Below are 20,790 nucleotides of genomic sequence, written 5' to 3'. Positions count from 1 at the left end.
GTAACCTCATCTGTAACAGCTGCAAAAGATACCTTGGATACGAATGGAATTTTTAAGAACTAATAGAAATATACATAAAACATATAAATAAGAAAAAATTAAACTTTACTGAAACAGTATTAAAATTTTAACAACCCAGATGGATAGTTCTCCTTTGTTCATTGATATGCAGAATCAACATTATAGACATTGTCATATTACCAAAGTCAGCCTGCAAATTTAATGTGATCTCCATAAAAATTCCGAAGATACTCTTCACAGAACCAGAAAAAAAATACTAAAATTCATACAGAAACATAAAAGGCCCCAGAGAGTCAAAGCAATCCAAAGGGGAAAAGAGCAAGGCGAGGGGTGTCACAAAAGCTGACGCCAAATTATACTGCAGACTCACGATGACAAAACCAAAGTGATCGTCACATGTCTACTAACTGTCTACTACACAGAACCCACATGGTCCTCACATGTCTACTGACTGTCTACTACACAGAATCAATGTGGTCCTCACATGTCTACTGACTGTCTACTACACAGAATCAATGTGGTATTCACATGTCTACTAACTGTCTACTACACAGAATCAATGTGGTCCTCACATGTCTACTAACTGTCTACTACACAGAATCAATGTGGTCCTCACATGTCTACTAACTGTCTACTACACAGAACCCACATGGTCCTCACATGTCTACTACACAGAGCCAACATGATATTCACATGTCTACTGTCTACTACACAGAATCAATGTGGTCCTCACATGTCTACTAACTGTCTACTACACAGAATCAATGTGGTCCTCACATGTCTACTAACTGTCTACTACACAGAACCCACATGGTCCTCACATGTCTACTACACAGAACCAACATGATATTCACACGTCTACTGTCTACTATACAGAATCAACAAAGTCCTCACATGTCTACTAACTATCTACTACACAAAATCAACATGGTAATCACATGTCTATGACTACTAACTGTCTACTACACAGAATGCAGACCGAAGAGACAGAGAAGACCTAGTGGTGAACCAGTCACAACCCTGTGATTTTTGAAAAAAAAAAAAACACTAAAAAAAATATTTTTGACTAATGGTGTTAGGAAACCAGGATCTACACATGTAAAATAAAACTAGATTCCCATCACCTACTTGGTGAAAATATTGATTCAAAATGCATTGAAGACTTTAGGACCGGAAATTTTAGAACTGCTGGGGGAAAACACTTCACAACCTACACAAAAGCACAGATTTTCAGAAAAGGGTTCCAGCAGCTCGGGAAATAGTAGCAAAAACTGATAAATGGGAATACATGAAATTAACAAGCCTCTGTGCAGTGAAGAAAACTAAAAGTGAAGAGAGCCTATGAATTGGGAGAACAAGCCACAACCAGCACTGATGTGGATTTAAAAGAAAAGGAACCTCCATATTCTGTTGGTAGTATTGAAAATCATTATCAAAGTTCATGAAAAAAACTAAAAATAGAATTAATACATGATCCTGTTACATCACTCCTAAGATCACCCTTGAAGGAATCTAATTCAGCACATCACAGAGACATCTACACACTGATGTTTGTGACGGCACAGTCTACAACAGCCAAGCCGGAGAATCGAACTAAGTGTACAGCAGCAAATAAGTGGATAAGGAAACTGTGGCATACTTACTCAGTTTTATTCGTTCATAAAAACAAAATTGTGTCATTTTGAATAAAAATTGATAAAACAGGCGATCACATTATATGAAATAAACCAAACTCAAAAGGCCAAGGATTGCATGTTTTCTTTCCTATGTGGGACTTAGATAGAACACACACACACACACACATGCATGTACTCACACATGCATAGACACACACATCGTATTTATGATGTGAACACACAACGGAGACTATTTACAAAGAGAAGGACAATCCAAGTAAGGTCAGGAGAGAGAAAGGAATATGAAGCTCATCAGAGTACATGATATTACAGAAGATGTCATAGATCCAACCACTTTGTATGATGAACTAATACTGATAAAATTTGGGAAATAAACTTATTCGCCATATTATTCATCTATAACAATGACTAATGATAAAGTATGGCCATTTGTAAATTAATTAAAAAGGATCTGATTTTACCAATAAAGGTTTCTTCAAGTTCTCATTTTTTTGATTGATACAACATCACCTTACCCAGCCTGTGCCTTCAAACATTTTGAGGTCCAAAGGGTCTCCTTGGATGGTCCCATCGAGAAGGATCAGGGAGTGGCAGCTGGTCATGGCTGCACACAGCGGGCCCCAGGGCACAGCCTGGCCTGAGGCAAAACTGTGGACTGCCTGGAAACTGGAAGATAATGTTTAATTTTCAATAAAAGATTTGCATGATCTGCCCCTTAGATCTTGCTGAGGCAGCACTCTATCTGATCTTACCCTAGACCATGCCAGTGACCTTCTCATGTTCTCTACCACTGCTTCTTAAACTTGAGCTATGAAAAATACAGTGACAGTTAAATGTTTCTGAAGGCCAACAACCATAAATTAATTTAAAATCAAATGTGTAATGAATCCGAGATGTTTTGTGCAGTGTTTAGCCATGCTGCCTCCAGTGACTACACTGCAGCCATGGTTCTGAACATACAACATGCCCAGGTGGCTGCCAGTACACCAGGTGGAATCAAGGACCAATGCCCAGAACACCTAGGCTTGGAACATAGACTACTGTTATGTTATAAATTGCAGGGCTTGCCTTCTCCACACACAGCTTTCTTCTACAGAACGTGATGGGTTCATGTAAAGCAAAGACATTGTAATGTTTTCCTGCTGCCATTCCTGAGCATGCATAAAAGTAGTATACCTCTTGGTGATATTCTATTAGAACATTTGTTTTAAAGTTTGCTAAGTGAGTTGCTAGGAACTTGTGTTTCGTTATAAAAAGCATTTAGAGAACTTTGGTTTGGAATCAGGACTGAAATTCTATCATTTTATAGTATGGGTTTATCTAAAGCAGCATTCTCATGATTGACAATTATAAGAGCAAAACACTGATCGTGGCAGGAGAGGACCCGGGATCAGGTTCCAGGACCCACATGGCGCTCACAGTCCTCAGTAACAACAGTCTAAGATTATCTAACGCCCTCTTGGGACCTCCGTGGGTACCAGGTTCACACATGATGGATATGCCTATGCTCAGGCACCCACAAAGACACACAAAAATAAACAAAATGCCCGTCAATACTGAGTATGTGCCTACTGTACCAAATATTCAACCAAGATTTAATTCATTACCTAAAAACAAGAACATTCACATTCTTACTATGCAAATTTGTGTTTGTTTTTAATAAATGGTAAAATTGTATGTATATAAAGCATAGTTTTAAAATAAATTTATGATTCATTATCAGTAAGTGTTTGGTTTGTATATTCATTTTGGTACCTATATACCTGGGGCTGCATATAGATGTCTTGGATGAAAGGGATCGTACTTGGACACATTCTGAGCCCCCTGCCAATCAAGGCTACCTGTCCTAGCTCTAGCTCTTCTTACAGCTGCTGATCCTGCCAATATCCTCCTGCCCCGAGTCTAGAGCTTGGTTAAGCGTCTTGTATTGTCTCTCTTTATTCAGAGATTTCTCTGCTCATGGTCCTCTGCTCACTGAAAATTTTCAATTTTCAACCGGAGTGTTCTACACCTGCAGACTAATGTTTACACAACCCTTCTTTGAGTCGGATGTGGATTTTCCCTTTGCCACTGGTCGGTCACAAACCAAATTTCAGGGGACTTAGATATATATGTGCACTATATAATTTTGTGATGTTGCCTAGAAACCCATGGAGCTTTCTAATATCCAAAATGCCCCAAGCAAGAAGCCTTTGGATTCATGAGGTAATTGGGGCAGGGAAGAACCTGCTTAGTGTTTCCAAGCCACGGAAAACAAGCAGAGCCTTTAAACTGATTCTCATCCCTCGGTTCCTTGGAGTCTACCACCATTTCCTGAAACTTGTGGTCCACAATCCTTCCACTGCAGCTTCCTCTCCTCACTGACAGAATAGCCTGGCTTCATGTGGTTTCAAGCTGAACAGTGATTATGTTTAGCTGATTCTACCCCTCGAAAGCTTCAGCATGCAAGCACCATGGAAGATGGAAGTGGGAAGACCATCCTCCTCCTTCGTTGATCTGAACCACAGGCGACCTGCATCTCTGGACAAAGGCCTAATTGATACATCTGAACAGGCAGGAACAGACACACATGAATAGAGCTAGAAATCAAGTCGTTCCTTGTGCTCAGCCTGGGCTATCTCTGCAACATTGCATGGTACCTGTGTCAAACCTCTCCCCAGGGCCAGCTTGGTGGACCAGCCTGGCTCCTTCTCTGACTCTGCAGCTGCCTCGGTCACTGTATGGAGATGAAGTAGGGTTATCAAAGCTGAGAGGCAGAAGCCATCACCATTGAGACAATGCGAAGGCATGCCTCAGTCCTGCAAGAAGGAGCAAGGACCCCTCTCCTTCCCCTCTCCTGTTCTGCTCCAGGGTATGTATCTATATGGTTATCTTCTTTGCTTTACCACGACAGCCTTTAGCCCAAGTCTGTAAAATCTCAACCTAGCTATGCTTTAAAATCTTCCTCATATGCTGTCATTTCAGAGAGTCGTGATTTGGGTACTGAAATTAAAAGATGAATTTCTCCCTTCAGTCATCACTTGTCATAAGAAAATCAGAACTATGTATTATATCAAGGGATTTTATTATTTTGTTCCCATTCTGATTTTCTGTCTCCAAGGTAATAATTTTCATGGCCTGTGTTACACATCTAAAGTGAGTCCATTCATGTTTTTCCATCTCATTAGACTGTGAGTTCCACAGGAAGGTGACGGAGCCTTGTTCTGGGTCCCTGAACACACTCATCTGCCCAGCCACCCAGGAAGCCTTGCCATCTTTAAGCATGGTTTTGAGTCAACTCCTTGATCCTCTGTCTTACTAATCCCATTCCTTAACCATTTACCTCATTCTATTCCATTTTTCATGCTGAATTTGAAGGTCTACTTTCTTTGTCTGACTCAGAATTTGGTACAGATTTAATTAAATTGGGTTAGACTAAATGGGAGCCAGTGTAAATGTCATTCCTCAAGCCCGCAAGGGTGGGTTTGAGCATCAGCACCCTCACCTCCCCACCACATCTCCCATCCTAGAGTCCTACCAGTTGCCAGCCATGGGGACGGTCCCCCAGAGGTCCAGCCCATCTTCTGTCAGTGTTCCTGTCTGAATAAAAAGTTATAATTGACTTTTAGCAGGACACTAAGAGCTTTGATATCATGATTTAAACAAAATCCAAGTGTGCAAGAAACTATGCCGCATCCAGTCATCCACAACCTTGTTTATAAACATTTGCTTTTAAAACTAGCGAAGGATGCTCAGGAAGTTCCCGTTTCTGTGTGACTCTGGGCATGAGCTTTGTTTGACTCTGCTTCTTGTCCTGTCTGCTGCTGTTGGTACAGTGAGACTTTGAGAGGAACCCCAACAGCAGCCACCTCATAGCTGACTCTGCAGGAGGCACCTGCTGTCTTTTCAAAAACAGGGTTTGTGGTTTTGTGGGGGAGGGGTTGTTTATTTTGCTTTTTTTTCCTCTTCCCAAGACCAGTTAATCCACCCTTTGCTATTTGGTTCACCACCATTACCTAAAACTATGGCTGATGCAGTCACTGTTCAAATCGTAATGAAATGTTGATAAGGAACTTTCGGTCCATAGACGGGAATGAAGTGTTAATAATAAAAATTAATTAATGCCTGTGAGTGAGTTTTATTTTCAGATCAAGAGGAAAGTGGTCATCAGATATTTTATATTGTGGGAAAGTATTTGACATTTTATGTAACCTAGAAATCAGAATAGAACTGAGTTTATTATATCATTTTTTTAATGTGCCAACTATTCATTAGCTGTTTGCCCTGTAGGCCGGCAGCCTTAGGCTAACCACCCTGAGCCTGTTCATAAGAAGCAGAGCTGCTGCTGCTCCAGAACAGGCCAGAAAAGACCTGACCCTCCTAAGTACAGACACCAGCAGCTCCCCCACGAGCTATTTAAATCCATTGCCATGGGTTTCCTAGTTTTCTATTAGACAGCATCGTCTGTCATCACAGCGCATCATATCCGTGTGATGGTTTACAGGTGTGGGCTTACAAAGCTCTTCTCATAACTGAGCAAGCCCAGGAGAAACAGATAACTGTGCCCTACTAGGAGACAGTGGTCCACAGCCAGGAAGATGGAACTAGAATCGAGACAACCTTCCTCCATCAGCAGGGATGTTGGTGAATTCTGCCAGGGAAGATAAAGCCTGTTCTTAGTCTCCACATTACAAGAATTAAAGAGTCCTTCTTTCTTGAATACATTCAGCCTTCTCAAAGATGAGCAGCAGGCTAGAAGAACTCATCCCTTAAGGGCAACGTTTGTAAAGAAGAGATTTGCTATGTTTCCCCCCACATTCTCTAAGGTGCCAAACTACATGTTCACCATGCAAATCCCCTTGGATTGTTCCATTTAAAAAAATAGCAGCTTAATTTTAACTAAGATATTCTCCTTGGGAGGTTATGCTGTGAAGCATCATTGTTTTGAGCATGAACATAGAACAACTTGGCAACAGAGTGAGAGAATTGAGACCGTGTTACTTCTCTATGTGAAAATGACCTCGTAAAACAAAAATAACCTCAAGTAGAAAGAAGATGAAATTATAGTTCTAATCTAAAGGGAATAGAATGGACAAGGAGAAACTCTTACCATAAAGTTCAAACCCAACCTCAGACTGAATTGAACAGAAAATTCGTCTTACAGAAAGAGAGAGAGAGAGAGAGAGAGAGAGAGAGAGAGAGAGAGAGAGAGAGAGAATACAGTCAGAAGCCCAGTGATACAACACCATTTGGAAGCTAATTGTAGTTAATTGTGGGGTAGTCAACTGAAGCATCATGTTGATAGAGTTTTATAATTTAAAAGGATTGAAAGATAATTATAGTTCAAGCTTCTGCATGAAATAGCAATGTAGACACTTAGTTTTGAACTCAGGGTTAGAGCTCTCATACCGCCGTGCCCCAGCAGGTGTTCCAGCACTACAAAAGGCTTCAGCACCTTGTGGGATTCAGTCGAGGGGGTGGAGAAGCAGCCTCTCCGGCCATCTAGCAGATGATGGCATGAGCATGCAGAGAAAAAGGCCACATAGAAAGTAAAATAACAGTCACTGGGGGAAACTAGTCTTCAAGGCAGGTGACTATGTTAGGGATGAGGTTGGCACAATCCTCCTGTAGTCTAGGTACCCATGAGGCTGTTGGGTGTTTTGAGAAGAGAATCTATCAGAAAGCTGACAATGAGCAGGAATTTGGCCATCAAGCTACAGTCAAACTAACGGCTCAATTTAACTCTTGTTCCTACCCGATGCAGACTGAGCACTGCTTTTGCCAAATGGAAAGGGAAGAGAGGTAGAAATGACAATAATCTGAGAGACGTGCTGCTTGTACCTGAGAGGAGCAGTGTCAGGTGTCCTTGTGCGGCTCCCCTCCCTCTCCAGGTGTAGGACCATGAAGGCTTTCCATTGGCCCAGGTAGCCCTCTCCTTTCACATCCCTCCCCCATCCCTTCTGTTAGCATATGAATGCTGACTCTCCCCTACAGGCTCATGGGTTGAATATTTGGGGGCACTGTGCTGGAATGCTGTAGAACCTCTGGGCATAGATCTTGAAGGTTATAGCCCGCCTCCACTTGCGATCTAGCTCTCAGCTTCCTCTGGTGTCCCAGTTGTGTGTGAATACCACCATGCTCTCCTCGCCATGACAGACTGTCCTGGGGCAAAGGGAATCTCTCCTCCCTTATGCTGCTATTTTTTTTAAGTGTTCGGTAATAATGACAAGAAAAGTAGGTAAGAGCATTCTCATAAAGCGCCTATCGAAAGAACAACAACAACAACAAAAAAACCCAAAAATCCTAATTTCATTTGTCCTTTTTTTTTAAAGACAGGGTTTCCCTGTGGCTTTGGAGATTGTCCTGGAACTAGCTCTAATAGACCAGGCTGGCCTTGAACTCAGAGAGATCTGCCTGCCTCTGCCTCCCGAGTGCTAGGGTTAAAGGCGAGTGCCACCACTGCCCAACTTATTTTTTCAAGGCCTCACATTCTCGCTCAAGACATGGCCCCCTGCTTAGCTTGCCACATTGGCCTTCCAGCACCATTTCGCTGGATGGTCCAACTTCTTGCCCTGTCTTGAAATGTCAGATGCCTTTTATATCCTTGGGCTCCGAACTGATCATCTTGAAATCTATGCCATTCCATATCCTGCAGCTCCAAGGGGGCCTCCTCCGAGTGACAGATAAGTTCCTGCTGACGTTTGTTCAAACCTCGGAGTATGCCGGTTGTCTCTCTCCCACATTCCCTGCTAAACTTCCCCAAAACAAAGAATGATCACCCATGACACTCTACAGGCACTGTGTGCAAGACTGGACTTGAGGATAGGGACTGGCAGAAAAATAGCCGAAATGTTGCTTCATTATTCCAACAAAAATGACCTTAAATGGGGAAAGACTAGCCAAGGCGCACTGCACTACAGCCTGTCCAAGGAGCGCACAAAGTCTGCATGTCAGGGGCTGACGCTGGCTCCTCTTTTTATTTCCAGGAAGCAGTGGGTGGAGGTGAAAGGGATCGATCACATAAGTCCCAGACAGGGCACTTCTAAAACATGAATGTTTCCCACGTTTTTGCCTGAAAGGGACTTGAGGCTGTTTCAAATCAAAACACAGGCACAGAAAATACTAAATTCTACTGGGCGAAAGGAAGTCATGATGAGATGGCCACAATGCCACCTGCCCTCCCCCAGGCAGGAAATTTGCTTTCTAGACTGTGACCTCACACAGCCTCGCTCTGTGACTGCCTCTGGCCTCAGTGTCTCAGCCGTGAAGTGGGAGCCCTGGGACAGATATTCTCCGAGGTCCTTCAAAGCTCCGCCATGCATCAAAACCGTCAAGCCCAACCCAACCTGGAAAGCTCGGAACCCACTTTGTCAAAGCACACGAGGTTGATCTGGCCGCACATGTTGATTCTTTGAGGGGAGATACAAAAGATCTTCTTCTTTTTCAGCCTCTTCTGGGCATACACATTGCCAATGGTTAGGGCGGCCGGGAGCACGGGCGGGACAGTGGCTGTGAGGAGGATCAGGGCCATAGTTGCGGTTTCTCTCGGAGGAACCTGGGGAGGAGAAAAGGGTGCGCACAGGGTAGAGCGGAAAAGGACAGCGCCGCCTTTCTTCCAACTGCCTCCTGTAACACCCGGGGTCCTGGACCTGGGCTCAGAGAATTCCCAGTGAGTTTGGGGTTTTCTCAGTGGGGCTGGGTGTCTCTTGGCTGTTCCTAAGGCTTACACATACTGTCCCTACTATACACCAAAGGAGACCTTTTGACCCCTGTTTGAAGTCGCTGTGAGCTTTCCTGACTCAGTTTCCCTCCACCTGAACACCCATCAGTATCTCCTCTGTTCATCCTCTGAACTCCTGGGTGCTCACATGCCCTCTCCCCCCCCTCCCCGCTCACACAGGCAGACTTAGGTTGAAATAGTTCACTCCAAAGCTTGACATTAGTTTTCAATTCTCTCTCCCTCACCAGCCTGCAAATATCCTACATACAGGAGCTGTAGCTCATTCACTTTTGAATCCTTGCTTGTCTGAAAGTTCAAAGGCCAGCTTAGTGTCTGGGGCAGAACAGTACTGGGTATAAAGACAGAAGGAATGGTGACCTGAGACAGTGGGGCTGATCTATTGGGAGCTCACCAAGCCCAGCTGGACTGTGACTGAAAAAGCATGGGATAAAACCGGACTCTCTGAACATGGCGAACAATGAGGGCTGATGTGAAGCCAAGGACAATGGCACGGGGTTTTGATCCTACTTCATGTTCTGGCTTTGTGGGAGCCTAGCCAGTTTGGATGTTCACCTTCCTAGACATGGACAGAAAGGAGAGGACCTTGGGCTTTCCACAGGGCAGGGAACCCTGACTGCTCTTTGGACTAGAGAAGGAGGGGGTGAGGAGTGGGGGGAGGGGGAGAAGGGTGTGAGGAGGGGGAGGGAAATGGGAGGCTGGGAGGAGGCGGAAACGTTTTTTTTCCTTTTCTCAATAAAAAAAAAAAAAAGAAGAAGAATTGTAAACCAGAGCACAAGATTTCAGGAAAAACTATTATTTCAATATTTGTGGAATTTGTGAATTTAATTTGCAGGTACGATATGCTTGAGTGAATATATTTTTGTGATGATTTCGACATTATTCAGAGACAGAAGAGTGATATTCGGTTTGTCCTAGCTCCTTGTGTAATTGTTTTAGCTACTATGTCATTCTGTGAGATTGCCACTTGTCAGTAGAGGAACACCCTCTCAGGAGAATCCTAGGATGGATAATAAAACATTGTGTTGCTCAAAAAAAAAAGTTCAAAGGCCAGCTCAGTGTCTGGGGCAGAAGCAGTACTGGGTACACAGACAGAAGGAATGGTGACCGGACAAACCCTGGGACCAAGGCTGCCAAGATCACAGTGAGGCAGAGTGTGCTTAGCTCCGGTGAAGCCAACAACGAGGTTAGTTTCTCTCACTATGGCTGCCACCTGTCTGCAGCAGATGCATTATTTAGTTGTTTTCTGCAACCGTTGCTTTCTTCACTCTCTCCAGCTACTCACACAGAGGACTTGTGACCCTGCAATCTCCAGCCTGTCTCCTTCTGAACCTATGGCAGATGGGGGCAGCCTCGGGGCCAAAGTTTCTGAGCCACGAGGTCTGGCATCCAACTTGCAGCTTTGGTGTGAATTGCATGTTGATCTCTGTCCAGGAAACCTTCATTTCTAGGTTATGCCGAGGCTTGTTTTACTTCTCTGATTGGTGCTTCTCCTCTCCAGGTCAAACTGGAACACTACATCACATTCTGGACCTTATGGCCTTGGTACTCTGCCTACTTCTCCCCAGATTCCATACAAGTGGCAAACGCCCTGGACTCCTTAGAGCTCCCTCTCTGGAACCTTATGTCAGTTTGAAATGACTATTTAGAGGTTTTGGCATGTGCATTAACTAGAAAATCTTTGGATATGTCATTGTCCACCAATATCCTGGCTGCTTGCACACTCACCAACACCCAGCACTCACTGGTACTGCCAGTTTGGACAATGCCCAGCTTCACACCCATGATTAACTCACAATTCTCTCTTTTCCTCACCTGCCCACAGGATCCCAGCATGTTTGAGAGGCCACATGAATGACCAGTAAAGCAGAGTCTCAGGACCAGGAAAACCCTCAGAGATTAAAATGACAACCTCCCCGTCCCTGGCTACCAGTCAAGAGAAGCACCCACATGAACTTGGTACCCTATAGAGCACCCACATGAACTTGGTACCCTATAGAGCACCCACATGAACTTGGTACCTATAGAGCATCCGCATGAACTTGGTACCCAATCTGCACGAACTTGGTACCCTGTGGCTTAAAGGGAAGTAGGGATCCCACTAGGTATCATCATCTCTAAAAAGGAAAAGCAAATGTTTAAGTCTGCCTCAGGTACCAAACAGAAAGCACGAGTAAGCCATTTCTGTCATGTCTGGGAGTTATTTGGGACACCACTTTCCAAACTGCATGGAAAATGTTAAAACTGGAGGTGCCATTCAAGATCCCCATCATTGTGACCTCTTTCTACCCTGCTAGGCATCTCCCTTAATTGCTTGTCAGTTCTAGAAGGCGCTCACGTATTTCTGTGTTTTTGTTCATTTTAATTACTGTGCTCTTCCTGCCCCCTGACCTGATTAGCACATTTTTCTTACCTGTTTGAATGGGTGCTGAAAACATGTATTTCCTATAGAGCTCTTTGGGTTGCATATCGTCTCTGTCACTGCTGGAGCAACCCCTTGTTAAAAACCAAACGGTGAGGCAGCCAATGAACTGTGCAACAGTGTGTGTGTGTGTGTGTGTGTGTGTGTGTGTGTGTGTGTGTGTGTGTGTGTGTGTATTAAACCCAGGCAGGGCCTTGTATATGCGGCTCATGCACTCTAGTATTGGGCTAGCTGTATTTCTGGCCACGTCTTTTCATTCTGGAGAGATAGGCAAAGAACATTTCTACAATCTAAGAAAGTTCTTTTGGATGGCAGCACAGACTCCCAGAATTATGGGAGCTAGAATCAATCTTATTTAATCCTCTGAGTTAGGTCCAGGTCTCAGAAAACTATGATTGACAAGACTTACTTCATGGTACATGTAGACACCCAGGGCATAGAAAAATCCCACGACACCAATGCAGGCCAGGAACACCATGAACTTGAAGGCTTCATTGTACAGTTTGAAGTTCAGAGGTCGCGGATAGAGGATGGATCTTACCAAGTCCCCTTTTGCTGTATTATAACCTAGGAAGATAACCACAGAAGGATCAAGTCTCTGCTTCTTTCCAGACTTACATGTCTGTGTCACTGGAATTTGAGAGTGGCTGTGCCACTGGGGTCTGAGGGTTGCTGTGCCACTGGGTTCCCAGAGGGGCTGTGCCGCTGGGTTCCCAGAGGGGCTGTGCCGCTGGGGTCTGACAGATATGGAATCAGCATTGCTCTGACCTAACAGTGCATTTGCCTTCCTTGTCAACAATCACAGAGAGCAATCTGTTCCATTCCCTCAATCCTGTTTACTTCCTCTTGTCCTGGGAGTCAGCGCTTCAGTGGCCCCCACAGCACAGCCATCCACCCATCTGCAGAGCTAAGGAAAACCAGACTTGCGCGTGGAAAACTGTGACCCAGAGCAAATGAGATGCTCAGAAAAGCCTTTAAAGCAGGTATGTGCTGAAAACAGGTACAAGTGGGGAAAGAACTGAGCAGGTAAAGAAGCAGAAGGCAGAAGGCAAGTCATTTCTTTAAAATGCAGCTGCACAGGCTTCTCGTCATGACTCCCTTGTGCTCCAAAAACCCCCAAGGCACTGGCTTCCCTGGACCAAAGCTCAAAGTTCTAGGCACAGGACTGAAAGTCCCTTCCACATCATCCGCTTCTATCTCTATAGACTAACTTCACTATTCAAAGGTCCCAGAAGACCCTCGTTCTTTTTATTCCATGCCCATCTTTTCTAGTTCTCAGACAATTGTCCAAACGCTCCCTCACCCTTTCAGGCTTGGCTTCCTGATCAGATGCTGCCTTGTCGGAAAAGTGTTTCCTGAATTCTATGTCCATGCTTGAACCAGAAGTAATTTATTTCCTGCAATACATGACCATATGGCTTCTCTCACCACTCCACAGTTTAGTTAACTGGGAGTTACTGCAAGTACATCTGTCTGTCTGTCTCTTATATCATAGCATAACCTTCCCTAAAGGAACAAGTGCTAATTTGTTAACCTACATAACATTCAGTATATGCTTACTTCTGTCTGACTTATTGACTAAATGGATTGACTTGTCTATATTTTAAATATGGGTCAGTTATTGTATATATGCATATGTACACACACACACACTCACACAGAGTGTGCCTTATCTCTATTTCTTGCCATTTAAGCACTTAGAAGCACTCATAGAAAGATACAGTCTCTTAATTCAGCATCTTGCTAAAGTGAAAATATCATTGCTTTATAGGAATATAACCTTTAGTTTCTGTGTAGACACCTGGCTGAGGGATCTCAAAACTTGTTTTAACATAGAAGCTATATTTTAAATTAAAGCAATATTCAGTAATAACAGACCAAACTAAAGCATAATCTCAAAAAGCAAGATGTATTTTTTTGGGTCCATGGATATGTATAGCAGCACAAACACCCACTTAGCCAGGGCCAGGGCAAGGGAGGCGCTGGCTGTGCAATGTCATATGAAAAAAATGAAAATGATATAAATATGGAAACATCCTGAGCATGGTAGGAATGCACAAGCCCAGCTAAGGAAATGTGTCCGTGATGGCAGTCTGAGTAACAGTCCAGAGAGAGACCAGCGCAAAGGCTGAAAGGAAAGAGTTGTCTTTCTGGTAGGATGCTTTGGATGGGAAACGGCAAAGCCTGCATAAACCATAATCATGACAGAGAGAGCGAGGGCACCATGACTCAGCAGGTGGTAGCAGAGTCCTTAGGATTTGATGCCCACTTGGTCTGCGAGAAAGAGAAATGTTAAAGATGATACTAACAGCTAGGCTGGATGGTGATACTGTTTGCAGACAGGTGATGCAAGACAGAGTTTGTGTCTAGACCCCTGACTCAAAAGTATCCAGCAAGCAACGTTTGGACATGAAAAATCCTTCTGAGTTGTGGCTGACGTTGCTTTACAGAGAAACCTTAAGAGGAAGTCCTTAAGAGGAAGCATTGAGAAAAAAAAGGAGAAGTCTACAAGCCTTGAAGGACATTTATAATATATATAATATCTATGCATGTCACTCAACACAAATAAGGGTTTAACAAGGAACATTCAATTTAAGGTGACGGCCACTTAGAATCATAAGGGTCTGGCTAGAAAAGCACGTGGCTACTATTACCAGAACATGGCAAACTCCTAAATCCTAAGTGAAATTTCCCACCTTCAATTCTTCCTACCTCTAGCACAGCTTAAGTTTACAAAAGTTGAATCCACTCACCTGTCTGCAGGACAACGGCTCTAACAGGTCCCTGCCCGGATGGCTTGACCTGGATCACTTCCGTTCCACAGAAAAGTACGTGCTTCCGGTAATCCTCTAAGCTGTGGGTTTTCCAGGGCATGGTGTTCTCCGTCTGAGGCAGCGGCGTCTTTGTAACAGGTATGCTTTCTCCTAAAGAAGATTGCATTTTGTTGATTCTGTGTAAGCTCAGGTTAGTTATTTCAGAACAGATGCGGGCCAGTTCCAAGGAACTGTATAACCATCACCAAGCCCAGATCAGAACTCATCCCGTGATGCCCGTGGTTCATGCAGTGGTAGGCTTACTTCTAGTAAAAATATTTTCATACACTCTGCTGAGCACTCTTCTACATGGAATGTGTGCTTTGTGGCCATGATTTAATGAGCAGTTAAATTATCACCCAGCCATATCCCAGCATCCATCACCTGACATTGTTCCGGAAACTGGAAACATGTGTGCGCTTGTTTCCATTCGCCTTCCATCTGATCATTCACACACACACACAACACACACACACACACACACACACACACACACTTCCAACTTTATTCCACAAATACATTAAAGTGCTTTCTGTGCCAGAAATCAAAGTGCTTATTCTGCAGAGAACTGGGACTATAATGATAAACACTAAACAGAAACCTGGTCCTCATAAAGCTCCTGGTCCCGAGCTGGAAAATGACGATCCTTCCACACATTTTCCAGGTGACTCCTAACAAAGCCACCTCTTCCTCCTTGCCATTGCAAAACAAACCCCAGACTCCCTTTTCCCATTTCCAGATCCCCAGAGTCCCAGTGGACCCCTGGGCTTATCCCCATATAAGCTGCAGCTGAGCAGGGCCCTTTCTGACCTCACAGTCAACATCTGGGTACTTCCTGACCTTGGCTGTCACAGTTTCTGTCCCCTTCTCAAGCAAGGTGACATTCTGTAGGACAGAATGTTGGAAGTTCAAAGGATGCAAGGTAAAACTTCATTTCACAGTAAAAAAAAAAAAAAAAAAAAAAAAAAAAAAAAACCATGGATAACTTCCTAGGTCCCAGATTTAAAATTTAACCAGTCTCTTGTTAAATGTTTGATTAGCAAAATAATTACATTATCTTTCTAATTTAAAATTGGCATTATATTGATTATATTTACATTTCTCTCTATGAGGGCAAGAATTTTGGCATAAAGAAATTCCTATACTCCTCATTTTCCTCTACAGCATATAATAGGTTTTAAAATGTGTTTTCTGCTACGTGTACATCTGAGTCAAATAAAAGGAATACTTAGGTTTTTCTATTACTGTTTTTTCAAAGCTAGCTTTCCTAGCACAGACAATGTTTACACAGTAAGGCATGAGAAACTTTAACATTTTATTGCAGACTTGCATATTCTTCAACAAATCCCTTAGCTGAGCACTATCCTTGCTCCATTTTCTTTAAAGGGTGATGATGCCCCCTCCACTCTGTAGAATTATCAGTTGCATCCAAAACAGAACCTTTGGCAAGTCTTCAAATAATTGTACCACATTGTTTTTGAAGTCAGCCTCTGTAATACATAGGTACTTACAGATTGCTTTGTGACAAGAAAGATTAAGCCAGATTATTGCTTTGCCTAATATGATACTAGCAACTACTTTTCCATTATAGGCCCTAGGGAAATTGGAATCAGACAGTCCCTGATCAAATAAAGTCACCTGGAGATAATGTTATGGAAATGATGCTTCAGGCAGATAAATTTACACAGAATTAATATTGCTCCTATATTATTAAGACTCTCAAGCTTTGGCTTTTCTGGTGGAGTCCAAAAAGAGATGGATTCACCTGCAAACGATTAAGGTGCAAGGGGGTTTATGTTTCAGGAGAAAGTGCTTTGATTTTGTACTCTCAATTATAGAGTTGGTGCAAGGGACCTGGAGTCCTCAGCATCTGTCAAAGAGAGATTCTCCCATGTCCCCACGGAACTGGACGCCACTTCATGCTGACAATGCTTGAGATGCCAGGCTCCTCCTGTTCATTGCAGCCCTGGGACCATTTGATGGAAAATGGTGTGTCAGTGGAGTGTTCTTTTTTATCTCGCTGATCCCAACACAGTGCCTGGCACATCATGAGCATTCCAGAGCTTGTGTCAAGTAAACAGATACATCGGCAAGACAAATGGGGGGTGAGAAGAAAAGAATAGAAAATGAAAGAAAGAGCCTCAGAAGAGGTATGATCTACCCGTTGCTAACAAGTGTGTGTGGCAAAATATCAATTCAGAAAGACCGCAGAGGAAAACCCCTGTGTGTCCCTCTCAGGTGACTGCGTCCGTCCTAAACTTAGGCTCCCAATCAATCAGTTCTTTCATGAACAGGAAGAAGGAAGAGGGCCGCGCTCTCTCACATGAGCTTCCCCAGGAGAATCTAGCCCTGGCTAGAAGCATGGACTCTGGGGAGGCAATGGGCTGGCTGGGTGCTGTTCTTCACGAAGCAGTTGTTAGGAATGTGTGTCATTTCTGACTTGCATGATTCCCATTTGCTCCTAAGTCTTCCCGGCCCTGCTCATGGCTGTAGCCCCGGTAGATTTTCTGCTCATAGCTGGAGAAATCAGGGAATGAACAGTCCAGCAAACGCACCCGGGTCTCGGAGGCATTGCTTTTCTTCTGTGTGAATACTGGCAAACAATCTCTCCTCTCCTGGCCTCGTATTCACCCATCTAAAAGACTGTGGAGTAAGTGAAACAATGTGCAGAATGTTGATAGAAAACAGCACACACGAGCCGGGCAGTGGGGGCGCGCGCCTTTAATCCCAGCCCTCAGGAGGCAGAGGCAGGCGGATCTCTGAGTCTGAGGCCAGCCTGGTCTACAGAGTGAGTTCCAGGACAGGCTCCAAAGCTACACAGAGAAACCCTATCTCAAAAAGCGAAAACAAAAACAAACAAAGAAACATCCCATACTAAAACTAAGAAATGGTAAATATTAATGGCTTCTCCCTCGTCATATGCCCCTTTGTGTCTTGCCTCCTCCCCCTTGGTGGAAAATAAGGACATGAAGGAGGCCATTTCCTCAGAGAAGGAGGCACGGGAGACAGGAAAGTTGGATACTGGCTTCTGTGTCCTGAAAACCATGTCTAAGCTCAGTCACAGACTCTAGGGACATCTAGAGAGTAAGAAAGCCCTTCTCCTACCCCATGAATTTCCTCTCCTGAATTTTTACCTAAAGTAGCAGTCCTGAAAGATTGGAAGGGGATCCAAAGAGGACTTATGCACCATGTGTCCCTAAGAAAGGGACCTGCACCTTAGGAGGTTATGAGAACCCCCAATAAGACCATAGAAGCTGGATGTCAGGCAGGCTTCATTCAGCCTTCCAGATGTGGGGAAACTACAACCACAAAAAGACCTGGGTCTAGCTTTCATCCCATCTTGCTGTTTTGTAGGACTTGAGTAGCTACAATGAAGTCAAGAGTAACTGAGCCAAGATCACTGACTTGTATCAAAATAAACACCAAGCCAATAGCATGATGAAGTGAGATATAAATGTTATTTATAAAATACGTTACTATAGGATACTAGGAGTATTTGCATATTATTTCTACATAAATAAAACTTCTATATCTGCAAAGAGTTACTTTGCAAAATGGAAAGTAGATGTATCTGAGCTGCGATTGTGGATACGTGACCATATATCAGCCAGGAATCTGATTCTAACATGGTGGCTCTGTCTGGATGCTTTTCACGGTATGTGTGCCAGTGGGGTCCATTTCCTACATGAAATATGCTAGGGCTTGCTGGGATTTACATGTTTTCTAAGAAATTAACAAGGTACATACAGTTAGTTTCATATATATTTCTATTTCACTGAGTCTGGCTCTGAAATGGATCATTTTATTTTATTTTTCCGCACTCAGAATATGTAGATATTGGTGCTGGTGACTTCACTTTTTCCAAAAGTGAGCCTGGGAAAAGCCCACTGTCATTCAAGGTCATTTTAGATCAGTTTTAATTCTCTGGTGCATTCTGGCTTTTTCTGAGACTCAGGACAAATCCTGTGGATCGGGAAAGGATAAAGGACAGATGGAAGGCCTGAGCCGTGCTGTCTTTCCTGCCTCTGATGTCCCCACGTCATATTCTCTGTTACCCAGTGAGAGAAGCATTCAGAACACAGGCACACTAAGGCTGCTGGAACACGTAGGGTAGAGGCCAGCCAACATCTTTCTTAGCTTGAGGTCTGCACACTGGATACTATGGCAACATTCATTACCATCATCACAAGGCAGGTTGATTTCAATGTATTAGAGATAGTTTGTAATTATACCAAACATATTTAGGTTTACCACATCATGTGCCCGTTAAAAATTAAAAGTAGAGCCGTTCGTAAATGTTAAGATCTGCTGATGTTGAGCATGTGAGGAGCAGACAACGGGTTTCTGTTGCCCTCAGGTCATGTTCAAGGTTTGTGTGAACTTCTTTCCATCTTTGTACCAGATGGAAACAGGAAAGTTTAACAATCTATCGGCACAAAGGACAAATAGCTTTTAGTTTTGGGTTTCCAAATAGTCTCTCGCTGAAATGCGCTGTGCTGCAGGATTTCCTAAACTAAAGGGCAATCGTATAAATAGCATCTTCCTACTCACACAATTACAAGAAGCCTTTAAAACCTGTAGGTGAACACTCCAGCCCTCTGAGTCGTGATGTGAGATCCATTGGGTCTATGAGACTGAGGAATGGAGCAGTGGGCTGCTGACTGTGCTAAGGCTCGCTGGGAATTTCCTGGGAGCTTACCCAGCTCTAAGCACTTTCCACCTGTAGAGCACAGGGCTAGGCAGATCTCTCCTCCCTCCTCTGCCTGGGACCTGATGGTCTTTTAGGCTGTGCTTTGTTTCCATGCAGACAGAACTATTCTCAGATTTACAATGAGACTCCATTTCCACCTGCTTTCGTGCCCACACCTCCTTCCACTCGCTCCTTCAGGCCACCAACCAGCAAAAAAAAAAAAATCCCACAGGTTAGAAAATGTGTCCTTTAGGTTTCTGTTTATTGGCTTAGTCCTATTGTTAACCAACACTGCTTGTGTGTTCTGTATCTTTGTTTGAATAAAAGGGCAACACGGATTTCCTTTACCTACTTCATATCCTAGTGTAGGGCTTGGTGCCAGCCAAACAGGAACAGTTGATCTGATTTGCTAACATTTGGGCTAGCTGTTGGGTGAGGAAGAGGTTGCTGGGTGGCGGCAGCCTACCTGTGAGCATCCCTTCATTCACCACACAACTCCCATCAATCAGGACAGCATCACAGGGCAGTGAGATTTTCCCTGGAAGAATGAGAATATCTCCTGGAACCAGGAGACGGGACTCCAGCTCCTGCAGACCTAGGAGACAGCAAAAGGTCCATGACTGGCTTGGCCTTCTTCTGTTTTCCCTTAAGAATTAAAATAACTAAGAACTCTTATTTGTTTATTTTCCTGTTGGATAGGACCTACCCCACCTGTTCACCTGCCCAGGGCCCCTTTCTGCTCAACTGAAAATCACCAGGGAATTAGATTGGAAAATTGTTGCTTGGGATCTAGAAAGGGATGAAAAAACAACAAGTTCCTGTTTGGAACCTGGTACCCAGCCAGGCTCTGTGCAAAGTAAATTCTTCAGAGCTCCAGTCAAACGGGAGGCGCCCTCTGGCTGCTACTTGCTCTGTCTGGGCACTGGGACTCTGTGAGTAGCTTTGGGCTACATGTAAACCTTCCAGAGACATTCTGCTGCTCTCACTGCAATTCTCTATTCCTTACACATAACCGTGGCTACCCTACCCCAAGCTAAACTCAGAGCCAATGCCAAGAGTCCAGACAGTCCACATCAAAAGGCTTCATCCAAGCCTACACTCCAGATAACAGCTTGGGACGTAGGATGCAAGGTCTTTGAGATACAGCAAGCTGAACATGATAGGAGCCTTTAGTTTTCACATGAATATCCAATTGTCTGAAATATGGAGGACAGAGGGAATTGGGGACTGAAGTCTATGAAGAAGACAATGTGTAGGAGTCGTTTGACCAAACTTTGGAAGGAGGTGAGGCAAGCCAGGCCTGGGGTTCCAAGCTGAACAGGGCAGTCTGTCCCCTGGGGTACTGCAGATATTAGGTGGCATTTGAGGTCTTAGCCTCCTGCCATTTATGAGTTAGATGTCTCATTCATTTCATCATGTTTGCCATCCCGGGTACAGTCAGAGAGAAGTTCTGTCCTTGATTATGAGGACAAACAGCCTGCCTAAGACTG

At 43.9% G+C, this 20,790-nt stretch overlaps 1 protein-coding gene across 1 annotated transcript in view; it reads right to left on the bottom strand.

Annotated features, from left to right (window-relative positions):
• Atp13a5 (ATPase 13A5) overlaps positions 1 to 20,790 on the bottom strand; it is a 129,127-nt gene that overhangs the window by 66,103 nt on the left and 42,234 nt on the right. The window contains exons 9-14 of the mRNA XM_075967586.1: positions 19,767 to 19,895; positions 14,551 to 14,721; positions 12,207 to 12,364; positions 9,004 to 9,192; positions 5,176 to 5,237; positions 2,174 to 2,324 (exon numbers count right to left, since the gene is read on the bottom strand). Of these exons, the coding sequence (XP_075823701.1) occupies positions 2,174 to 2,324; positions 5,176 to 5,237; positions 9,004 to 9,192; positions 12,207 to 12,364; positions 14,551 to 14,721; positions 19,767 to 19,895 (860 nt within the window). The remainder of the gene's footprint in view (positions 1 to 2,173; positions 2,325 to 5,175; positions 5,238 to 9,003; positions 9,193 to 12,206; positions 12,365 to 14,550; positions 14,722 to 19,766; positions 19,896 to 20,790) is intronic.

This window comes from Microtus pennsylvanicus, chromosome 1, assembly GCF_037038515.1.
Source record: "Microtus pennsylvanicus isolate mMicPen1 chromosome 1, mMicPen1.hap1, whole genome shotgun sequence".
Classification (NCBI taxonomy): Eukaryota; Metazoa; Chordata; class Mammalia; order Rodentia; family Cricetidae; genus Microtus; species Microtus pennsylvanicus.
The sequence above is the reverse complement of the archived record's forward strand: the minus strand, read 5'-3'. Positions and strand labels throughout refer to the sequence as shown.